This window comes from Hippocampus zosterae, chromosome 20, assembly GCF_025434085.1.
Source record: "Hippocampus zosterae strain Florida chromosome 20, ASM2543408v3, whole genome shotgun sequence".
NCBI classification, from domain to species: domain Eukaryota; kingdom Metazoa; phylum Chordata; class Actinopteri; order Syngnathiformes; family Syngnathidae; genus Hippocampus; species Hippocampus zosterae.
In genome coordinates, this window is record NC_067470.1 from 8,200,865 (window position 1) to 8,220,421 (window position 19,557).

A 19,557-nucleotide genomic window follows, 5' to 3' on the forward strand; every position below is an offset into this window, starting at 1 on the left:
GATGACGCCATCAACGAGTGGTAGAATACTTGTCTACCGAGTCCTTATTTCATTTGTATGTTTGTCCATTTTTTTAATTGGAAAAATGTATACGTATTGGTGTGTAATAACGTCTACAGAAAGGCGTCCTTTCCTCTGTGTTATAACACAAAAAAACAAGTTGTTTCTTAAATAAGTCTCTTATTTAACGAATGATATTTTTTAACATTTGTCTTCCTATCAAAGTCAATAGTGTTTTTCATGTCATTCTTATTGACATAGTTTTATTTGTTTCATTTTGTATTGGGGGGGAAAAGATGTGAATGCGTCGTCTAGTGATGACGTCTGAAGCAATCCATTCACTATGTGGCTTTTTTCCGCTGGAGCCAGCCCAGTAGATGCCGAGGAGGACTGACTGACTGACGGACGGTCACAACGCACAAACCGAAATTCTGCGCGGCTGTTTTGATACCAAGACTCTCTGTAAAAAAACCCCGAGTCGTGTTTCGCCGCGCGTCGCCTCCTTGGGAGATGTCTCCAGGGGCGCATGGGCTCCGCTTTGCAGGAAAAGTCGCTGTGAGCTTCCACCTTAGCTTAGCTTAGCTTAATTTAGCCACCGTGTGTGTGGAGTTGCAGCTCGGTACGAACCGACGGATGTTCGGAACAAAGAACGGACAGTCGAACGGACATTGGCATTTAAAAAAACAAAACAAACAATGGGCCTCATATTCGCTAAACTGTGGAGCTTCTTCTGTAATCAAGGTACGTAAATAGTTCATTAAAAAAATAAACTAATGCGACTGGTTTATATCATCGTTTTGGAAGACTTTTTTGTTGACTTTGTGCCAGTGTGTTTTCTATAAACTATCCGTTATTTTATTGTGTGAGCTTCTATTTTAGTTGGTAATATGTATTCAAACCTAAGAGAGTTAGGGGGGAAAAACTTTAAATTTTGCTTTTATCAACGTTGATTAAACGGTCGATTGAGATGCGATGTCTGAGTTGCTCTTACGTCACTCTGGGTGGACCCTCTCAAGGATCAGTTATCATAAACGTGTTTAACAGCTCTTGATCAGGTGTTTGTTTTTCAATCATTCGTATATTCTTTTTAGGTAATTATTTTTTGAAATGAGGCGCAATATCTTTTTACTAGGAAAAATATTTTTCCCCAAATATTTTTAAAGTTATGACCAATTACTCTTGTGGGGGGAAAATAAACATTGTTTAACTCAAGAGTGCTTAATTTCAGATTTTTTTTCTTTTGCCAACAGTTGTGGTTGTTTTCTGAGAATTTCTTTTAATTTTACCAGATGATTTTTTTTTTCGTGTGTGGAAAATACCTTAAAATCTTTATTTTTAGAAAGAATAAAATCGGACAAATATGGGAAATAGCATCAGCCTAAAAAAAAAAATCCATATCTGTCTGGTCCGAATGGCAAAGGTAAAGCTTTTGAAATGATCTCATTAGCTAAAAATCTGGCATTTGAGTGAGGGTGTGTCGACTGTATGTACAGTACACATACTTGTTGCTCTTTCACAAAGCCGTAGGAAGTCTCAGACTAGACTCTTAACTGGAATGGCTCTAATCACGCTTCCTTGCCGGATGAGCAGGGAGCACAATAGCGGGTCTGCCACTGGCTTCACGAAATGATCACCACTACCACACAAACACACAAAAAGGAAAAATGACATTCACCCTCCCTCCCCCTTTTTCGCAGAACACAAGGTGATCATCGTTGGCCTTGACAATGCCGGCAAGACCACCATCCTCTACCAGTTGTAAGGCACTTTTTATTTTTATTAGGCGACTCTTAGTTTCCTTATTCTGCCAGTTCTGTGTACACCTGTGGACAGATGAAAAGTACAGCATTCTGTCACACTGTGTTGTTTATCAAACATTTTGGTGGCTAGCTAGCTAGCTAGCTATGAGGAGCAGTATATTTTTACTAGAGCTAGCTAGCTACGTAGATGGCATACTTAATGTGTCTTTCTGCAAGTCTGATGAACGAGGTGGTCCACACGTCGCCCACCATCGGCAGCAACGTGGAGGAGATCGTGGTGAAGAACACGCACTTCCTCATGTGGGACATTGGCGGACAGGAGTCCCTCAGGTCCTCTTGGAACACGTACTACTCCAACACCGAGGTACACGCACACATACACACAGACACGTGAATGAGGGCAGATTCTGTGTTTGCTCACGGAGGACACGGCAGCTGGGACGTGGGGGTGCTCTAGGTCAAAGGTTAAACCTTGACAAAGAGCCCTGACCTACCCCCAGAAGCACAAAGTCTGCCCGTGATGTCTTCTCACGCCATAGTTGCTACGATACTATGTGATATTACAGTGCCCTTGCCCAACTAGAATGTGTTGTGAAATAAAAACATTTAACAAAAATGTCAATACTAATAATAATGTATGTTTAAAAAAAAAGAGAAATGTGAGAAAATGTTCATGGTGTGTTTTACAGTCTTAAAACTTGATTGTTAAGAAAAAACTACTTTGCATATTTCATCTATTGCGGGTTATTTTTGGAACCTAATCGCTGCGATAAACGAGGGAACCCGTTTTCAAAGCGGGGCGTGTCTTTTGACTCCCGCGGCATCTTTTGTTCCTTTTGGCTAAGCTCTCGTCAACTCCCTTGGCTTGTTGTGGTGGTTTGTGCAGTTTGTCATCCTGGTGGTGGACAGCACCGATCGAGAGCGTCTGGTCATCACCAAAGAGGAACTCTACAGGATGTTGGCCCACGAGGTAAGCCGCCCGGACCTTCCTTTTTTTTTTCTGTGTGTGACGCCTGTCCGTCGTTCCTTTGCAGGACCTGCGCAAAGCGGCCGTGCTGATCTTCGCCAACAAGCAGGACATGAAGGACTGCATGTCAGCGGCCGAGATCTCAAAGTACATGACGCTGAGTGCCATCAAAGATCACCCGTGGCACATCCAGTCCTGCTGCGCTCTCACCGGGGAAGGGTACGTCCGTCTTTCACCACCACCTGCACACACAACCTGGAAATAAACATCGGAAGCTCATGAGGAAAAAAAAATGGAGCAAAATGATTACACGACCATACGTCTTAAAAAGCGGAGTGTCAGTTACGGGTGCTAGTTCTGCATTTAACACATACACAAGACTGTTTGTATTATCTGATGCATGCAGGGTAAAACGTCCGCTACCTTGAAAAGTATGATAGCATTCTAGCGTATGTTTTTTTTTTGTTTTGTTTTAAAGCCAGCAGGAGCAAAACTGAGATCGGTTGTAACTGAATGTATGTCAGGTCGATCGTATTTTATTCACACACAAGGAAAAAAAAAACAATAGCGTTTTTGAAACGATTTTGACAAAAATGACTGGATTCAGTTTTTAAAAAATGCTTCCTGCGATTTTTGAGGAATGATTTTATGGGAAAAATTCTTTTCCAAACGGCACAAAGTGGAGTTAAATTTTGAGGAAAAATCCTTCAATGCTTATAATTTTGCAGACTAGTTACGTAATTTGATCGAAAAATGTACATGGCTTTATGGATAACAAAAAGCATCTGAATTTTCCTAATTTTCTGGGCTACTTTTCCAAGCGACAATTCTTCATTTTAATTTCACAAAAGGAAAATAATTTGACAATGAAACGACTTGTATTGTGAGGCAGATTCTCATTTTTGTTTTCTAGCTTGTGTCAAGGTCTGGAGTGGATGACATCACGGGCTGGCCTCAGATAGCAGAACCCCCCCCAATCTGAGTACAGTATATTCTTTCATGGACTTCCTTCAAGGGTCTGCCCCTCCCCCCCCCTACTTTTTCATCTTTTTTAATTTTTTATTTTTGAATGGATGCGGCCCCTCCTTTTTGGGATATCTGGTTTGGGTAATGGGTGGAAGGATAACTTCATGGACACACACGCACACACACACACACACACACACACACACACACACTTTGTCTCAAGAGTTTGTTCTACATAAGCTATGACATCTGCGATTGGCTGGCAACTGATTCAGGGTGTCCCCCGCCTACTGCCCGAAGACGGCTGGGATAGGCTCCAGCACCCCCCGCGACCCTAGTGAGGATCAAGCGGTTCGGAGAATGGATGGATGGAAGCTATGACATGGTTAGTGAGTTTGGCTCCACAAGTCAAATTGTGTTTGGTTTTATTTTGAACAAACTGAAGCTGTTACCTTTTTTTAATGACAGTATTTTAAATTGTACTATTTAATGTCATTCTTTCTCAGCAGTTGAGTGGAGAAGACTTTTTTTTCTCCAGATAAAGGTGCTCATGTGCGTCTGCGATTACGTGACGTACATTTTTTTGTTGTTGTTGAAGTTATAAACTAAGATGGCGGTGCAGTATTTGAGCCACGTGAGTCAACAAAAGTTCATCTTTAGCCTTAATCGGAATCTTGTCCATCTGGTGAAGCCGATGGGACTACAGAAAGGCTGTGGGTTACTTGTGACATGATTAAATATTTTTATGCTGCTGGTGTTTTTCTGAATCAACTGGAAGCAAAAAAAGGGTTTACGTTTTTAAAGTTCCATGAGGGTTTCGCATTCAAGTTTGAATGTATGGTTTGAAAGAGTTCAACGATGCTTATTTGTTAAGCGCTTTGTTACAGCTGCCGCTGTTGTGAAAGCGCTATATAAATCAGCATGTATTGTATTGTATCATTCTGAAAGAAGTGCCACAAAACGGTTCATTTGCATGGAGTGACAAATGTTTTATCAGCAACGTCTGATTACACTTTAATTTTAATCCCGTATTTAATTCCATGTACAGAAAGGTGTTTTTAGCCGAATAAAACCCCGACCATGTATATATAGTAAGGCGTTTTTGACCAAAAAAACGACCATGTATAGTAAGGTGTTTTTAGCCCCCCACGAAACGACCATGTATAGCAAGGCGTTTTTAGCCCCCCACAAAACGACCAAGTATAGCAAGGCGTTTTTAGCCGAAAAAAACGACCATGTATAGTAAGGCATTTTAGCCGAAAAAAACGACCATGTATAGTAAGGCATTTTAGCCGAAAAAAACGACCATGTATAGTAAGGCGTTTTTAGCCCCCCACGAAACGACCATGTATAGCAAGGCGTTTTTAGCCCCCCACAAAACGACCATGTATAGCAAGGCGTTTTTAGCCTGTTTTTTGCCCCGAAAAAAACAACCATGTGTAGTAAGGCGTTTTTAGCCGAAAAAAACGACCATGTATAGCAAGGCGTTTTTAGCCCCGACACAAAACGCCTTACTATACGTGGTCGGTTTTTTCGGCTAAAATGCCTTACTATACATGGTCGTTTTTTTTGGTGGAAAACGCCTTACTATACATAGTCGTTTTGTGGGGGGCTAAAAACGCCTTGCTATACATGGTCGTTTTTTTTGGTCAAAAACGCCTTACTATACATGGTCGTTTCGTGGGGGGCTAAAAACGCCTTACTATACATGGTCGTTTTGTGGGGGGCTAAAAACGCCTTACTATACATGGTCGTTTTGTGGGGGGCTAAAAACGCCTTACTATACATGGTCGTTTTTTTTGGTCAAAAACGCCTTGCTATACATGGTCGTTTCGTGGGGGGCTAAAAACGCCTTACTATACATGGTCGGTTTTTTTCGGCTAAAATGCCTTACTATACATGGTCGTTTTTTTCGGCTAAAAACGCCTTGCTATACTTGGTCGTTTTGTGGGGGGCTAAAAACGCCTTGCTATACATGGTCGCTTTGTGGGGGGCTAAAAACGCCTTACTATACATGGTCGTTTTTTTCGGTCAAAAATGCCTTGTACATGGTTGTTTTGTGGGGGGCTAAAAACGCCTTACTATACATGATCGTTTTTTTTCGGCTAAAAACGCCTTACGATACATGGTCGTTTTTTTCGGCTAAAAACGCCTTGCTATACTTGGTCGTTTTGTGGGGGGCTAAAAACGCCTTGCTATACATAGTCGTTTAGTGGAGGGCTAAAAACGCCTTACTATACATGGTCGTTTTTTTTCGGCTAAAATGCCTTACTATACATGGTCGTTTTTTTCGGTCAAAAACGCCTTACTATACATGGTCGGTTTTTTTCGGCTAAAATGCCTTACTATACATGGTCGTTTTTTTCGGTCAAAAACGCCTTACTATACATGGTCGTTTTGTGGGGGCCTAAAAACGCCTTACTATACATGCTCGTTTTTTCCGGCTAAAAACGCCTTACTATACATGGTCGTTTTTTTCGGTCAAAAACGCCTTACTATACATGGTCGTTTTTTTCGGCTAAAAACGCCTTACTATACATGGTCGTTTTTTTCGGCTAAAAACGCCTTACTATACATGGTCGTTTTTTTTGGGTAAAAACGCCTTACTATACATGGTCGTTTTGTGGGGGGCTAAAAACGCCTTAATATACATGCTCGTTTTTTCCGGCTAAAAACGCCTTACTATACATGGTCGTTTTTTTCGGCTAAAAACGCCTTACTATACATGGTCGTTTTGTGGGGGGCTAAAAACGCCTTACTATACATGGTCGTTTTGTGTGGGGCTAAAAACGCCTTACTATACATGCTCGTTTTTCCGGCTAAAAACGCCTTACTATACATGGTCGTTTTTTTCGGTCAAAAACGCCTTACTATACATGGTCGTTTTTTTTGGCTAAAAACGCCTTACTATACATGGTCGTTTTGTGGGGGCCTAAAAACGCCTTACTATACATGGTCGTTTTTTTTCGGCTAAAAACGCCTTACTATACATGGTCGTTTTTTTCGGCTAAAAACACCTTACTATACATGGTCGTTTTTTTCGTCTAAAAACGCCTTACTATACATGGTCGTTTTTTTCGGTCAAAAACGCCTTACTATACATGGTCGTTTTGTGGGGGCCTAAAAACGCCTTACTATACATGGTCGTTTTTTTCGGCTAAAAACGCCTTACTATACATGGTCGTTTTTTTCGGCTAAAAACGCCTTACTATACATGGTCGTTTTTTTGGGGGGCCTAAAAACGCCTTACTATACATGCTCGTTTTTTCCGGCTAAAAACGCCTCACTATACATGGTCGTTTTTTTCGGTCAAAAACGCCTTACTATATACATGGTTGTTTTTTTTTCGGCTAAAAACGCCTTACTAACATGGTTGTTTTTTTCGGCTAAAAACGCCTTGCTATACATGGTCGTTTTTTTCGGCTAAAAACGCCTTGTTATACATGGCCGTTTTGTGTCTGTGCTAAAAACGCCTTACTATACATGGTCGTTTTTTTCGGCTAAAAACGCCTTACTATACATGGTCGTTTTTTTTGGGTAAAAACGCCTTACTATACATGGTCGTTTTGTGGGGGGCTAAAAACGCCTTAATATACATGCTCGTTTTTTCCGGCTAAAAACGCCTTACTATACATGGTCGTTTTTTTCGGCTAAAAACGCCTTACTATACATGGTCGTTTTGTGGGGGGCTAAAAACGCCTTACTATACATGGTCGTTTTGTGTGGGGCTAAAAACGCCTTACTATACATGCTCGTTTTTCCGGCTAAAAACGCCTTACTATACATGGTCGTTTTTTTCGGTCAAAAACGCCTTACTATACATGGTCGTTTTTTTTGGCTAAAAACGCCTTACTATACATGGTCGTTTTGTGGGGGCCTAAAAACGCCTTACTATACATGGTCGTTTTTTTTCGGCTAAAAACGCCTTACTATACATGGTCGTTTTTTTCGTCTAAAAACGCCTTACTATACATGGTCGTTTTTTTCGGTCAAAAACGCCTTACTATACATGGTCGTTTTGTGGGGGCCTAAAAACGCCTTACTATACATGGTCGTTTTTTTCGGCTAAAAACGCCTTACTATACATGGTCGTTTTTTTCGGCTAAAAACGCCTTACTATACATGGTCGTTTTTTTGGGGGGCCTAAAAACGCCTTACTATACATGCTCGTTTTTTCCGGCTAAAAACGCCTCACTATACATGGTCGTTTTTTTCGGTCAAAAACGCCTTACTATACATGGTCGTTTTTTTTTCGGCTAAAAACGCCTTACTAACATGGTTGTTTTTTTCGGCTAAAAACGCCTTGCTATACATGGTCGTTTTTTTCGGCTAAAAACGCCTTGTTATACATGGCCGTTTTGTGTCTGTGCTAAAAACGCCTTACTATACATGGTCGTTTTTTTGGGGGGGCCTAAAAACGCCTTACTATACATGCTCGTTTTTTCCGGCTAAAAACGCCTCACTATACTTGGTCGTTTTTTTCGGTCAAAAACACCTTACTATACATGGTCGTTTTTTCCGGCTAAAAACGCCTCACTATACATGGTCGTTTTTTTCGGTCAAAAACGCCTTACTATACATGGTCGTTTTTTTTTCGGCTAAAAACGCCTTACTATACATGGTTGTTTTTTTCGGCTAAAAACGCCTTACTATACATGGTCGTTTTTTTCGGTCAAAAACGCCTTACTATACATGGTCGGTTTTTTTTCGGCTAAAAACGCCTTACTATACATGGTTGTTTTTTTCGGCTAAAAACGCCTTACTATACATGGTCGTTTTGTGGGGGCCTAAAAACGCCTTACTATACATGGTCGTTTTTTTTCGGCTAAAAACGCCTTACTATACATGGTCGTTTTTTTCGGCTAAAAACACCTTACTATACATGGTCGTTTTTTTCGTCTAAAAACGCCTTACTATACATGGTCGTTTTTTTCGGTCAAAAACGCCTTACTATACATGGTCGTTTTGTGGGGGCCTAAAAACGCCTTACTATACATGGTCGTTTTTTTCGGCTAAAAACGCCTTACTATACATGGTCGTTTTTTTCGGTCAAAAACGCCTTACTATACATGGTCGTTTTTTTTTCGGCTAAAAACGCCTTACTATACATGCTCGTTTTTTCCGGCTAAAAACGCCTTGCTATACATGGTCGTTTTTTTCGGCTAAAAACGCCTTGTTATACATGGCCGTTTTGTGTCTGTGCTAAAAACGCCTTACTATACATGGTCGTTTTTTTGGGGGGGCCTAAAAACGCCTTACTATACATGCTCGTTTTTTCCGGCTAAAAACGCCTCACTATACTTGGTCGTTTTTTTCGGTCAAAAACACCTTACTATACATGGTCGTTTTTTCCGGCTAAAAACGCCTCACTATACATGGTCGTTTTTTTCGGTCAAAAACGCCTTACTATACATGGTCGTTTTTTTTTCGGCTAAAAACGCCTTACTATACATGGTTGTTTTTTTCGGCTAAAAACGCCTTACTATACATGGTCGTTTTTTTCGGTCAAAAACGCCTTACTATACATGGTCGTTTTTTTTCGGCTAAAAACGCCTTGCTATACATGGTCGTTTTTTTCGGCTAAAAACGCCTTACTATACATGGTCGTTTTGTGGGGGCCTAAAAACGCCTTACTATACATGGTCGTTTTTTTCGGCTAAAAACGCCTTACTATACATGGTCGTTTTTTTCGGCTAAAAACGCCTTACTATACATGGTCGCTTTTTTTGGGGGGCCTAAAAACGCCTTACTATACATGCTCGTTTTTTCCGGCTAAAAACGCCTCACTATACATGGTCGTTTTTTCCGGCTAAAAACGCCTCACTATACATGGTCGTTTTTTTCGGTCAAAAACGCCTTGTTATACATGGCCGTTTTGTGTCTGTGCTAAAAACGCCTTACTATACATGGTCGTTTTTTTGGGGGGGCCTAAAAACGCCTTACTATACATGCTCGTTTTTTCCGGCTAAAAACGCCTCACTATACATGGTCGTTTTTTTCGGTCAAAAACACCTTACTATACATGGTCGTTTTTTCCGGCTAAAAACGCCTCACTATACATGGTCGTTTTTTTCGGTCAAAAACGCCTTACTATACATGGTCGGTTTTTTTTCGGCTAAAACGCCTTACTATACATGGTTGTTTTTTTCGGCTCAAAACGCCTTACTATACATGGTCGTTTTTTTCGGTCAAAAACGCCTTACTATACATGGTCGGTTTTTTTTCGGCTAAAAACGCCTTACTATACATGGTTGTTTTTTTCGGCTAAAAACGCCTTGCTATACATGGTCGTTTTTTTCGGCTAAAAACGCCTTACTATACATGGTTGTTTTTTTCGGCTAAAAACGCCTTGCTATACATGGTCGTTTTTTTCGGCTAAAAACGCCTTACTATACATGGTCGTTTTGTGGGGGCCTAAAAACGCCTTACTATACATGGTCGTTTTTTTCGGCTAAAAACGCCTTACTATACATGGTCGTTTTTTCGGCTAAAAACGCCTTACTATACATGGTCGCTTTTTTTGGGGGGCCTAAAAACGCCTTACTATACATGCTCGTTTTTTCCGGCTAAAAACGCCTCACTATACATGGTCGTTTTTTCCGGCTAAAAACGCCTCACTATACATGGTCGTTTTTTTCGGTCAAAAACGCCTTGTTATACATGGCCGTTTTGTGTCTGTGCTAAAAACGCCTTACTATACATGGTCGTTTTTTTGGGGGGGCCTAAAAACGCCTTACTATACATGCTCGTTTTTTCCGGCTAAAAACGCCTCACTATACATGGTCGTTTTTTTCGGTCAAAAACACCTTACTATACATGGTCGTTTTTTCCGGCTAAAAACGCCTCACTATACATGGTCGTTTTTTTCGGTCAAAAACGCCTTACTATACATGGTCGGTTTTTTTTCGGCTAAAACGCCTTACTATACATGGTTGTTTTTTTCGGCTCAAAACGCCTTACTATACATGGTCGTTTTTTTCGGTCAAAAACGCCTTACTATACATGGTCGGTTTTTTTTCGGCTAAAAACGCCTTACTATACATGGTTGTTTTTTTCGGATAAAAATGCCTTGCTATACATGGTCGTTTTTTTCGGCTAAAAACGCCTTACTATACATGGTTGTTTTTTTCGGCTAAAAACGCCTTGCTATACATGGTCGTTTTTTTCGGCTAAAAACGCCTTGCTATACATGGTCGTTTTTTTCGGCTAAAAACGCCTTGTTATACATGGCCGTTTTGTGTCGGTGCTAAAAACGCCTTACTATACATGGTCGTTTTTTTCGGTCAAAAACGCCTTGCTATACATGGTCGTTTTGTGGGGGGCTAAAAACGCCTTACTATACATGGTCGTTTTTTTCGGCTAAAAACACCTTACTATACATGGTCGTTTTGTGGGGGGCTAAAAACACCTTACTATACATGGTCGTTTTTTTCGGTCAAAAACGCCTTACTATACATCAGGTGTCACCAACATTTTTGAGGGTGAGAGCAACTTCATGTGTACCGATTGTGTGAAGGGCTACCAAATTGATACACGTCTGAAATAACATATTTGTCCAAAATACCTTCAATAATATGAGGATGGGTTATTTTTAATACTTGATGATTTAAATTGTCAGACTTTGATCGTGTTTCGAAATGTCTCACAGTACTGCCAATGTTTGCATTTTTAAATCATAATTTCTACTAGCAAATCACAATGTCCAGGCACTGGCGGGCTACTCAAGTGGTCTTCATGGGCTACCTGGTGCCCGCGGGCACCATGTTGGTGACCACTGCTATACATGGTCGTTTTTTTCGGCTAAAAACGCCTTACTATACATGGTCGGTTTTTTTGGGGGCCTAAAAACGCCTTACTATACATGCTCGTTTTTTCCGGCTAAAAACGCCTCACTATACATGGTCGTTTTTTCCGGCTAAAAACGCCTCACTATACATGGTCGTTTTTTTCATTCAAAAACGGCTTACTATACATGGTCGTTTTTTTTCGGCTAAAAACGCCTTACTATACATGGTTGTTTTTTTCGGCTAAAAACGCCTTGTTATACATGGCCGTTTTGTGTCGGTGCTAAAAACGCCTTACTATACATGGTCGTTTTTTTCCGGTCAAAAACGCCTTGCTATACATGGTCGTTTTTTTCGGGGCAAAAAACGTGTTCGGTCGTGTGTTGACTTTCCAATGCAGTGTGCACCCGTGTGCTTCCTCAACCAATATACACCGGGAGATAAAGGTTTTGATGGTACTTAACAGTAAGTGACACCAAGTGTGACCAAGACAATTAAAAAAACAAACAAAAACACAATCACCAAAGATGTTTATTCACATTAGCAATATTGTAGAAGACAGCAAAGAAAGCACCGATATACATCATTATGTAGCTTGGGTACACTACATTCAAACTGCATGAAAATTAGGTGCACACAAATGTAGAAAAACACGAATATGAGACAAACAAGGGAAAATGTGCGACGTCAAAAGCAGCAGTGAAGAGGAAATGAAGTTTTCATAAAAGTTAATTGCTCAAAACGTTCTCGCCCAGAAAACGGCCTTTTTTGTTGTTGCCTTTCACCTGTTTCACAACAAAAGCCTAAAAACATGCATTTAGTCCTACAAAATGCATGAAAACTGCTTTGGGTGGAAAACACGATGGGAGCGGACGGTGAAACTTCAGACGCACACAACTCTGGAGCACCTGCAAAAACAAAACAGTAAACGTTGACATCTTCCCAAGATGGTATAGACAGACCCAAGTGAGCTCACCTGTCCTCTGTGAAGCCAGCCAGCTCCTCTTCTTCATCCTCATCCAGCTCCATGTCCAGCTCGTCGCTGTCCAGGCCATCTCCTCCGTAGCCGCTTAGGACACTGGCGACGACAAAGGGGGAGTTGACGGAGGTGCGTGGCGTCAAAAGCAAAATAGCGCTTACCTGACGTAGCGACACGTGAGGAAAACGATCCTCTTCAGCTTCTTGTTGTAGAAGAAATAGTTAAATGACCAGAGGCTGCCCTCCTCTCCGAAAGGATCCGAGTCCAGATCAGGATTGTAGCTGAAAGAGTGGGGGAATGGGCGTCAACACAGTGAGTAATATCCATTACAGCCACCAGAGGGAGACAGTTCGTCACACTCAGCTGCAACAGCAAAGCTCGTTTAAAACCCCACTCTCTGACCCCATTTTAAAATTGGACGTTGAAACTCAAATCCTTGTTTAAAACCCTACTGAGAAACCCTAACCCGAATTCAAAACTGTAACCCTTATTTCGAACCTTAATTTGAAACTCTAACCCCAATTTTAAAATCCTTACCCTGAGTTTGGATGAGTTACCTGTAGATGTCACATGCGGGCAGGTTGATCTCCTGGTCGATGGCGTTCCACAACTCGGGTCCCAAAGAGTTGAATCCTTCCCCCACGGCTGAGAACAAGCTGCTGTTGACTGCGTTCGCCACCTGACAACCGTAAAACATTTCATTTATTTGTGGCTTTGGGGGGGGGGGGGCGAAACTCTCAATATTGGCAAAGTTTGAGGCGCTCACCTAACTTCTATCACTCATTAAAAATTCAATCTATTTGTGATCAGACCAGATGCTCTGGTCAGCCAAAGCAAAGAAATCTGTTACTTTGGCGCCCTCTGGTGGTGTTTGGTTGAAATGATTGCAACCGAAATTGCACTGACCCAGTTGAGACTTGGCTCCCGGCTGAACTCGTGTGCCCGCGCCGCACTGAAGTCGTAGTCTGGCCTGAAGGATTCATTGAGCGTGGTGATGAGATAGAAGATGGTCTTCCTGCAGCACTTGTCGCTCAGGGGGCTCTCTGGGTCCTCAGCGCTCTTGGCCAGCCTGAAGGATGGGAGGGAGACATTTTTGGTCATGCAATGTATGGCGGTTGTTTTATGAGATTGGGGGGGGTGGGGACAATGCCAACTTACAGCTCGGGACTTGCAGCGCTGGCAGATTGCGGCGGGGACAGAGCCTCCAGGATGTGCGGCTCGCCGTCCTGGCAGAACTGCTTGAACATGTGCTTGTCGTCACCCGCCATCTTGCACGAGTAGCTCTCGATCCTGTTGGCGAACATCAGAAAAAACAAAAACAAGCCTGAACAAGGAGTGCCAAGTACAAACAGAACACTGGAGAAAATGGCCGCCCAAAGTCTTCTTGTGGTTTTAGTCAGGATAACGTGACAAGAACAAGTTGCTACACACTGTGCTTTTTTTTTCCGAGTCAGGCGCTGTTGAAATGTGATACGGCAGTTACGCAAGAGCAAGACGCTTGTTTCAGTCGACACGGACACAGCTGACCAAAACACCCAAGCCCCTCACATAAACACAGCTGATGTCAACAAACATCCTATACACACTTGAGCCGACACTCCAAAAGTGGTACGCTCCAAAACGACTTAGAATTTAGAACCAACAATGGTGCCTTGACAAACAAGTGACACTATTTCGGAGTTTGACAGACGCGAGCTCCAATTTATTTATTTATGCTTTGACAGCGAACTCAACCAGCAGCAGGTTGGCACAATGATCAATTATTCGGTTAATCCATCCAGCGCTGGAGTACTTTCTTCCCACCTTGCTAATCTGCTAAGCGGCCTCAACGTCAGCAAGTTTTTACTAAACTGTGCACAACTACAAGATACAATGCGTGTGTACATGCTAAAACATACGGCAATAATAAAAATAGCCAGTGTTCGCATGTAAATAATATGCCACGTAATTGTAACCACGGGCCGGTCGAGTTCTTACATAAGCACAATGCATACTCGAGGGTGGAAACATACACTGTTGACATCTGCGTTGTGCTCCAAGTTTATCATTGAGTAACAGCACTGAGCTGCTTGCTCCACTGCCCCCGTTTATCAGCTTCGCTCGCCCTGTCACATGAGGTCACAAATGTCCCATTTTACATTAACTCAGGCCGGGGCAAATATATCGAAAAGATTTCCAATAATTTCTCACGACAGTTTCTTTTTTAGTTTGACATCTATTAATGGTTTGTTTATTTGATTTAATCTTACATGCCAATAACAAATTAATTAAAACACATTTCAAGAGACTCGTTTGTTTAAAATCAAAACAACTCACCTCCCAAGGATACGAGACTCTCCCGTTTCAGCACACAGCCTTGAGCTGAGTGCCTCGAAAAGCGAGTTTTCCAACAACTTCATCGCCTTCTATGAGGACACACACAAAAATCGTGTTTACATTGTATACAACCTAAAGAATAACATGCAGTTTAATTTAAACGAACAGTGTGCAAGAACAGCACAAATCAGCATTTAGCTCGAAAAAGTGGGCGTTTGCCAGCTTATTTACTGAGAGCAAAACAAGGACGACGAAGAGTGAGCGCATCGCCATCTTGAGGACATATTGGACAACGACCGCCATTTTCTAGCGGCCCCTCCCCCACACTATTTTCGATCGTCTTCCTGTTTTAATTTATCGTTACTATTTCCACCTCGAAATCACTTACCGAATCGATATTCCTCGACGAGAAAGCCGATTAGCCGTTCCACACAAGTCGCTGATCTCACTCTTGAGTCTTCTCAGCTCTTGAATTTTTTATGGCGTTTGTCGCTCAGGTCACCTCCAAGCTAATATTCGCAGCTCGATCAGCTTGCTATTATTATTGTGATTTTTTTTACCCCACCGTCTTCTTGCTTCCCTATTTAGAGTGGAGCAATTAGTGCGCGTTCAAACATCTTTTACAAGCACTCGGTCGAGAATGCGCCACTTCGAGACTCGTTCGGTTTATAGAAAAGCTACTCTTTCCGATTAAATGCGACGAGATTACATCGAGTGACTGTTTGCGCATATCGGGGTCCGTCTGCAGCTGCATCACTTTCGACCTAACGGCACGAAAAAAAACAAAGGATTTCTTTTCGTGGTGGATCAAGTCGCTGTTGTCAAAGCGACCGATCAGTAGGACGGTAAAAGAGAAGCGACGTAAACGCCTTTAGAATCCAGCCAAATATTTTAGGAAACGTCAACAAAAATCCACTGCTTCCTCCTGTTTACGAACAACAACGACGACTGTCTGATGGAGACAAGCCCCCTTTTTAATTATATAAATCCCACTGACGTCACATCTGTGTTGCGATTGGCTATTTTATGTGTCGATCATACAAGGGTGCACGCAATTGGTCACAATTATCTTAGTATATGCCTCGTGATTGGCCGGGGTGTATGTCAATCGTATGCGGTGGCTGGGTTAACTTTTTTTTTTTGAGTCATGCCCAGAGTAGTGATTTCGAGATAAGGAAATAGCATAACAATGAAGATTACACAGATCACAAAGCCAAATTATTTCATTTATTCGCAAGCGAAGCGACGCAAATTCCGACATTTGTTGTACTAATAAAGTTATCTTATCAAATTCCATCGGAAATGTATCAGAATATAGAAACATTGATATTAACTCATTCACTCCCAAAGACTTTCTTTGTCTTTTCACACTCCAGACGTTCAACCCCAGATTCTTTTTTTCCCAATTTTTCCAAGACTTAGGGTAAAAATGGGTCTAGAATAGGCTGGCCTTTTAAAATGGAAATTGTATGCATTTATGTACAGTATATATATATATATATTTTTTCTGAAATTTTAAAGCCAACCCCCCCCAAAAAAAACATGAAAACCCAGTCATTAATATTCAAACATCTCAGTTGGGTGAATATGGGTCAATATATATTTTAATAATAATAATAATAATAAATATTTTTTAATGTCAAAACTATCATTAAGTATGCCAAATTTTGCGAGTGCAACAATATAAATTCCCCCATAATGCATCACAATGCAGATCACCACACCCTACGTATTTCCAAGCCCTACTCCCGAGGTTCCCGTTCGCAACGCTGGTGCACACATTCATATTCAAACGTCCATTTTATTGTGTCCTGAACAGTCATCTGAGAGTAATATAGTTTGAAACATCCTCCACGCCCGTGCTGTCGTTGTCCAGGTACTCAAGGATCACATTACCTCCATTGTGCAAGGGGTCTTCCGGGCTGGTCAGAAGTGTGTGGAGGCTGTCGTCCATTCGCAAAGACTTCCCTGTCTCGGGATGACAGAGGCGCAACTTCTAGGGGGGGGGGGAAAAAGTATGGTAGTTTGAGATACTAAATAGCAAGTCTAAGTATCAGATTACTAGTAGGGACTAGAGCATGAGAGGACAATCAGCCGTCCTGTGAATATGCTTCATGCTTGCAACAGTCTTAACATTGATGACAGGAAGTACGAAAACGTGTTGTTCTGTCTGAGAAAATATCAAATATTGTGGACAAACTTTAACTGACTGTTACTCAGTCCCATGGCTCTGAATAAAACATCTGTTTATTCAGGTCAAGAAAGCAAGTACTGAGTTAGCTGACCTTGGCTGCGAGCACATTGTTGTTGTTCTTGAGGGAAGCGAGTGAGGCCGCGGAATCCACCACCTTGCCCACGCTCCATTTGGAGCAAAAGAACATGGGCTGACTGGTCGCCTGACTCCCTTTTGGAAGATACACTTGAAAGTAGGTTCTTTCTGCCTAAAAGAAGGCGTGGAGCAGAACATGAGCAATATACAAAGCGACAGCGATAGTGAAATAAGGCCTCAAAAGTACCTGAGGTAAACCTTTGTCTCCTGCAGCGTGAAGCTTCAGTTTCATCAGCGCTACCTTGGCTGCCGTGGCGCTGTTCTTCGCCCCTTTACGCCCTTTGATTTTGGAACCGTCCTTTGACTCTAAATTGACAAGAGTGGAAATGTATTACATTGGCATTGAATTCCAAGTTCACCGAATTTGTCCGAAAATAATTTACTACACAACCAAGCAACCGTCCGGCTTTATGCAGCCTTGTACAAATTGTGTTTTCAAATTGTTCGCCCAAAACAGTTTTGTCACTCCCACAAGACAAACAAGCTATTTTTTTCAGATGACAGTGGAACTGATGAAGGCCTTCCCCAGACATTCTGTGCATCAATTTTAGAACATCATGTGGAGATGGCTAATAAGAGAACAAGACAATCTTCAGAAATACTGACCACAGCAGTTTTATTGGATATTTAGCCTATTAGTATAGTTGCCCGAGTCATGTTGAACTTACTGTCACCATAGCAATAGAAATGACTAAGGTGGTTGCTAAAAATGTTTTTTTTTCAAATTCAATCTCGACTAAATCCAGGTCATGATAATCACCAATGGTTGACTCATGGCAATTGAACTTTTGTTTGTTGACGCTCCCCTTCCAACACCCCCCCCCCCTGTTAACCAACAGTTACACCATTAATTCCAGTAGATGTACAATACACCTTTGTGACATGTTTTCCTTATACACTCTTTCGCAAACCCTGTCTTATGCAACACAACACTTTGTACAATACTGACCCCATGTGGGCAAAAGGTGAACAGCAGGGAATACCACCCATCGGTTACTTATCCTGATTACAACTGACCCACAATCCTTTGCACCAGCTCCTTGGTGGCTGCCATGCGTGGCTTTTGGACCTCCAGCTTCTCACACTTGTGATCATCTTGATGACGATGGCTGCATGCGGCGGGGAGAAAAAAGCCACATAGTCATCTTAAAAACTAAATTGTAAATGGGAGTGAAATTTGAGTTAAAAGTGTAAACCTACACCAAACAGAAGCACTTCTCACACTGTGGGCAGATAACAGGCAGCAGTTCTTTCCCCTTGCAGTCTTCGAAGGAGCATAGATGACTTGTGGTGCCGCCCATAGGTTGGGGGTTCCTCCTCACAGGCTCCTGAGATGTAATTTCAAGAATTGTCATTACCCCCCAAAAAGGCATGACAAGTATGTACGTGACAAGAAAGCTGGTCTTTTCTTCTTCACTGGCAAACTTATCAAGTGCTGTTTACCTGTGAGCATGAGTGAGCCTCTCTGCTTCTGTGTTCTAGGCTGCAAAATACAAAAAGGGGTTGCATCATACACAATATGCCCTGAAAATATTTTTTTTCCTCCCTCACGAAGTTCTCATGTTGAATCAAATTTTGCCTCTTTGTGCATAGGAAACCTAAACGACAATGCCCTTATGCAAATAAAATGGGGTGGAAAATATTTACTTCTTACTGGTCATTAGAAAAATGGTACCTTTAGTCTAAAAATGGGACTTAACCAAGTAAGTATATGAAAAACAACCAACAAGTACAATGCAAATCATCTTAACAATTAATCTCGAATGACGAAAAAAACGAAAGCGAACGTGGTGACTCTTACCAGTAGACTCCATCGCAGGAATCACAAACAAATGGAAGGAAATCTAAATGAACGAAGGCAACAGTCTTAGTTACTTACTTAGTTAAAAACAGGCTCATGATTTGAAAACCGTTTAACATGTAACACGTTTAGCGATCGACCTATGTGTCTGATAATTGCTTTAGCTGTGATTGCAAAGATGAGTGCAAAATCACGCTTACACGAACGAGCTAAAATGCGAATTTGACATGTATTTGGACTCAAACGCGGCTAGTGTTTCATGCCACACAGTAATCCTTTTTAGAGCAATAGAAGTAACACGACAGAGACCTTGTTGGTGACAAGAATCTATTTGACAGTGCTTTCCGATGTCTAACTCAGCCATTAGCTTAGCTGTGAGCTTCTCCAACACGACCGACAACAGGAAGTGACCCCGGCAGTGAAAGTCGAGTTAGTATTACCCCGGAAGTGAAATTCAGTAACGGCAATTTATGTAGTGGCGTAATAATTTATTTTCGAGGTGAAAAATTTATCATCAAACCTTTAAACCACATGATAGGAGAAATTATTTTAAAATAAATAGTATATTCGCGCAAATATTTCCATTGGAGCAACTGAAGTGGACTGGGACATGTCACGATGACGTCACACACAGGTAACTGAACCCCGGAAAGGT

General features: G+C 41.7%; 3 protein-coding genes across 4 annotated transcripts; 1 reads left to right on the forward strand and 2 right to left on the reverse strand.

Moving 5' to 3' along the window:
- Window positions 1–319: 319 nt before the first annotated feature.
- LOC127592870 (ADP-ribosylation factor-like protein 5B) lies at window positions 320–4,444 on the forward strand. Of its 2 annotated transcripts, XR_007960235.1 has the most exons (7): window positions 320–741; window positions 1,698–1,758; window positions 1,977–2,124; window positions 2,647–2,730; window positions 2,795–2,946; window positions 3,641–3,917; window positions 4,053–4,444. XR_007960235.1 is itself a non-coding variant. In XM_052053888.1 (6 exons), exons 1-6 carry the CDS (start codon window positions 696–698, stop codon window positions 3,687–3,689), a joined length of 540 nt encoding a protein of 179 aa, XP_051909848.1. In that variant the 5' UTR covers window positions 320–695; the 3' UTR covers window positions 3,690–4,444. The 2 variants fall into 2 exon arrangements, 1 of the variants encoding a protein (XP_051909848.1); XM_052053888.1 differs by having other exon boundaries at window positions 3,641–4,444.
- Window positions 4,445–11,990: 7,546 nt separating this feature from the next.
- maf1b (MAF1 homolog, negative regulator of RNA polymerase III b) lies at window positions 11,991–15,738 on the reverse strand. The gene is made up of 8 exons (XM_052054963.1): window positions 15,161–15,738; window positions 14,773–14,861; window positions 13,615–13,746; window positions 13,363–13,525; window positions 13,014–13,135; window positions 12,618–12,737; window positions 12,454–12,555; window positions 11,991–12,385 (listed from the first exon to the last, which is right to left on the reverse strand). Exons 2-8 carry the CDS (start codon window positions 14,853–14,855, stop codon window positions 12,361–12,363), a joined length of 747 nt encoding a protein of 248 aa, XP_051910923.1. The 5' UTR covers window positions 14,856–14,861; window positions 15,161–15,738; the 3' UTR covers window positions 11,991–12,360.
- An 815-nt stretch (window positions 15,739–16,553) lies between these two features.
- zfand1 (zinc finger, AN1-type domain 1) lies at window positions 16,554–19,348 on the reverse strand. Its single transcript, XM_052054960.1, has 8 exons — window positions 19,212–19,348; window positions 18,903–18,945; window positions 18,545–18,584; window positions 18,302–18,429; window positions 18,119–18,210; window positions 17,289–17,407; window positions 17,058–17,213; window positions 16,554–16,768 (listed from the first exon to the last, which is right to left on the reverse strand). The coding sequence occupies exons 1-8, from the start codon at window positions 19,264–19,266 to the stop codon at window positions 16,592–16,594; spliced, it is 810 nt and encodes a 269-aa protein (XP_051910920.1). The 5' UTR covers window positions 19,267–19,348; the 3' UTR covers window positions 16,554–16,591.
- Between the last annotated feature and the right edge of the window lie 209 nt (window positions 19,349–19,557).

Excerpts from the sequence above, each read along its gene's own strand:
- maf1b (XM_052054963.1), bottom strand. The coding sequence starts at position 14,855 with ATGAAGTTGTTGGAAAACTCGCTTTTCGAGGCACTCAGCTCAAGGCTG. Across the intron at positions 13,526-13,614 it reads AGCGCTGCAAGTCCCGAGCT|GCTGGCCAAGAGCGCTGAGG; the intron begins GTAAGTTGGCAT and ends CCCATCCTTCAG. Across the intron at positions 12,738-13,013 it reads CCCGCATGTGACATCTACAG|CTACAATCCTGATCTGGACT; the intron begins GTAACTCATCCA and ends CCACTCTTTCAG.
- zfand1 (XM_052054960.1), bottom strand. The coding sequence starts at position 19,266 with ATGGCTGAGTTAGACATCGGAAAGCACTGTCAAATAGATTCTTGTCAC. Across the intron at positions 17,214-17,288 it reads GAGACAAAGGTTTACCTCAG|GCAGAAAGAACCTACTTTCA; the intron begins GTACTTTTGAGG and ends GCCTTCTTTTAG. Across the intron at positions 16,769-17,057 it reads ACAATGTGCTCGCAGCCAAG|AAGTTGCGCCTCTGTCATCC; the intron begins GTCAGCTAACTC and ends CCCCCCCCCTAG.
- LOC127592870 (XM_052053888.1), top strand. The coding sequence starts at position 696 with ATGGGCCTCATATTCGCTAAACTGTGGAGCTTCTTCTGTAATCAAG. Across the intron at positions 1,759-1,976 it reads ACCACCATCCTCTACCAGTT|TCTGATGAACGAGGTGGTCC; the intron begins GTAAGGCACTTT and ends TCTTTCTGCAAG. Across the intron at positions 2,731-2,794 it reads ACAGGATGTTGGCCCACGAG|GACCTGCGCAAAGCGGCCGT; the intron begins GTAAGCCGCCCG and ends GTTCCTTTGCAG.